General features: G+C 46.9%; 1 protein-coding gene across 1 annotated transcript in view; it reads right to left on the bottom strand.

The window, feature by feature from the left end:
• Nucleotides 1-3,220, bottom strand: part of LOC102439917 (nesprin-1-like) — a gene marked incomplete at its 5' end in the record, with an annotated part of 39,019 nt that overhangs the window by 6,581 nt on the left and 29,218 nt on the right. The window contains one exon of the mRNA XM_023743646.1: nucleotides 1,249-1,581. Within this exon, the coding sequence (XP_023599414.1) occupies nucleotides 1,249-1,581 (333 nt within the window). The remainder of the gene's footprint in view (nucleotides 1-1,248; nucleotides 1,582-3,220) is intronic.

The following is a 3,220-nucleotide window of genomic DNA, read 5'->3' as shown; positions in this document are numbered from 1 at the left end:
TCTTCAGTTATCATATCTCTACTCTCATGAAAAATTTATATCCTCCTAAACTTTACGCTTCCCTGTGGCCCTCAATACACATCGAAAGACCGTCGCTCTGAGATCTTTTCAACTCCTACTATTAGAGTCAATTCCCACCTCCTCTCCTCCTACTATCACGCACAAAAATGTTTATGTCCAATTGACTTTGGGGGGGGGGGGGGGGACTGGCAGCGATTAATTAAAAAACATATATTCTTATATGCATAACCCATGGACACAGACAATGATGTGGTGAAGGCGGGGGTGGGGGCTGGATGGAAGGGAGCAAAAGAGGGGAAAATGGGGGACATCTGTAACAGTGTTAACAATAAATAAAAAATGAAAACAAAAACAACAACAATGTCTGGACTCTACCGCAATATAAAACTTATTAAATATTAGCACCCGAGATCTGGGAGTCAAGATTAACTCCAGTTTAAATTCTTGGAAAACTTTGGACTACTTGCCTACGCATTGTAACTTTACTGGGAAACGTAGTTTCAGAGTAAAAAGCAATTATTTCGAAAATGAAAACACGCTTGTTAAAAGCCTAACAGTCCCCTACCTTCAAAGCCTGACTAATGCCTGTCTTTCAAGGTCACCTTCACTGGCTGCAGGCTGGGCGGTGGTCTCCTTTGCGCCTTCCCCACCCCCACTGGCTTCAATCATGGCCCCACATACATGTTGCACGGCCTGTAACATTTGCAGTTGGTCCCTGCCACTGACTTGAACTCCTGCAGGACCCATTTTTATCTTCACATGCCCAGCAACTTGCATAGTGCTTGGAGGAAACTAGGTATTTATTTCATAATGTTTGCTGAATATTTACTAAACAAAATTAAAAATATATATATTTTAGAGCTATTAAAACAAACATATTCCTTTCCTTTACAAAGAGGGAAAATCATCCCCTCCGAGTACTTTTTGCCCAATTTCCCCATTTCGATCACCTAATCTTCATTTAGAGAGAGGCTCACGGCGTGATTGGGACCCGACTTAACCACTTGTGAGTCCAATCCAGCCCTGGGCAAACTACGGCCCTCAGGCGGGATCTGGCCCGTTTGAAATGAGTAAAACTAAAAAAAAAAAAGACCGTACCCTTTTATGTAATGATGTTTACTTTGAATTTATATTAGTTCACACAAACACTCCATCCATGCTTTTGTTCCGGCCCTCCGGTCCAGTTTAAGAACCCATTGTGGCCCTTGAGTCAAAAAGTTTGCCCACCCCTGGTCTAATCGCATCAGTCCTGGGGCACAGGGGTGTACCTGTATCTGTAACAGCCGTTTTTCCAGGGTGTCCTTGCTTCCCACGGTGCTGTCTGCGCAGGCCAGCTTGTCCTGCACGCCCTTCACCCAGGCCCACATGCTCTGCAGGGCCTCCTCCAGGGCCTCGTGCTCCTGCAGGGCCGCCTGGCAGCGGCGCAGCTTCTCCTTGGTCATCCTGACCAGGCCCTGGTAGCTGGTGAGCAGCTGGGAGCACAGGCGCCCTTCCTTCCCGGCGCCGTGGCCTTCCTCGCTGAGCAGCTGCCCGCGCTGCGAGAGCTTGTCCAGAGACTCTCTGAAGACAACAGAAAACAACATCAGCTGGACTCTCCCAGCGCCGGGGAGTCACAGAGGATTGTTGATGTTGGAGCACTCAACAGACAAGAGCTCACAGCTGACACGCCTTTAAACGAAGAGCCTTGCCAGGCTGACCTATGAGGGTGGGGAGGGTGGTTGAGCATCAACCAATGAACCAGGAGGTCACGGTTTGATTCCCCCTCAGTGCACAGGCCCGGGTTGTGGGCTTGATCCCCAGTAGGGGGTATGCAGGAGGCAGCCGATCAATGATTCTCTCTCTTCATTGATGTCTCTCTCTCTCTCCCTTTCTCTTCCTCTCTGAAATCAATAAAAATATATTTTAAAAAATAAAGTAAAATGAAGAGTCTGGAGACTGCCCTGGCCACCTGCTTCTATGGTTTCTCCAAAGGTAGTTAATACACATCCGGGGACCTGACTGCCCATGCAGTACCTAGATCCAAGCCCAGTGTATGCCGAGGAATTCACTTCAGAAAAGGCCTGGCCTGCCCCTCCAGGCCACCCGGCATCTCTCCCCTCCTACCGAATGCTCTAACCCTGAGCAGCTTGCTGAAACGCCCCCAACTCTCTGCTATACATACATGGAGGCTCCTCTGTGAGAACCCTTCTGCTCTCCTCTGCTCCTGGTCTACCTGCCCCTTTCACAGCTCAGGGCAGGCATCGCATCCCTGCGAAGCATCATGATAACTGAGGACACGGTGGGGAGTGTGGAGAGGGTGAGGAGGGTGGAGAGAGTGGAGAGGGTGGAGAGGGTGAGGAGGGCAGGTCTCCTCCTCTGGGCACCTTCTGCAGCCTCCTACACACCCTGTGTGTCTCAATCCACAGGCTTTCCTTCTAGAAGCCAGGGCTATTACAATCATCCCATGTCCCAGCACCAGTGCAATGTTTGGCAGAGATAAAATGAAAAAAAAGGAGAAGAAGAAGAAAAGGCAATGATTCTTTCAAAAGGCCATTTTATGAGTGCTTAAGGGTGTCATTCTTGTATCTCAGGTGCCCTGCTCATCTCAGCTTGGAGTTATGTAAATTAGCTCCAGGGAAAGTGTAACCACCTGTGGCTGGGTAGGCTTCATCCTGTTTGACAGGTTCTGAATTCAGATCAGTACTGTTCTCAGGAGATGCCTGGGAAACCAGGAGGGGGAGAGCAGTTGTCTGAACACAAACTATGGCGAGTAGTGAAAAAAGGCTACATAATTTATCTCCTATGATGCCTCTTTTATTTTACTTAGCAGCTATTATGTAAATAGCATCCTTATGGGTCTCTGTGAGATATATGTGACTTATACAGTATTATATCTACTCTAAAGTACATATTTTTATTCTGGTAATTTGTTTGATCAGACAAGAAGGTAGTGTAAGCAATGATGTGCGTTAAATAATAATTCAAGAGAAATAGATACCACTTGTTATTTCAAGAAGAATTGGTAAATGGATGATAAAAATTCAATGAGTCTCAAGTTTAGGGTACTTTAAAAAAATGGAGGGCATCCCTCCAAAATGTGTGTACTAGAAATATTATGATTAAAAACAACCACAACAGAGGAACAAATGACAAGCAGGTGAGAGGAGTCAGGTGACCCAGCTAAGCACCAGACTGCACCTCAATGTGAGCCTACAGAGTA

The sequence above is a fragment of the Myotis lucifugus genome, unplaced genomic scaffold, assembly GCF_000147115.1.
Source record: "Myotis lucifugus unplaced genomic scaffold, Myoluc2.0 scaffold_405, whole genome shotgun sequence".
Taxonomy (NCBI): domain Eukaryota; kingdom Metazoa; phylum Chordata; class Mammalia; order Chiroptera; family Vespertilionidae; genus Myotis; species Myotis lucifugus.
The sequence above is the reverse complement of the archived record's forward strand: the minus strand, read 5'-3'. Positions and strand labels throughout refer to the sequence as shown.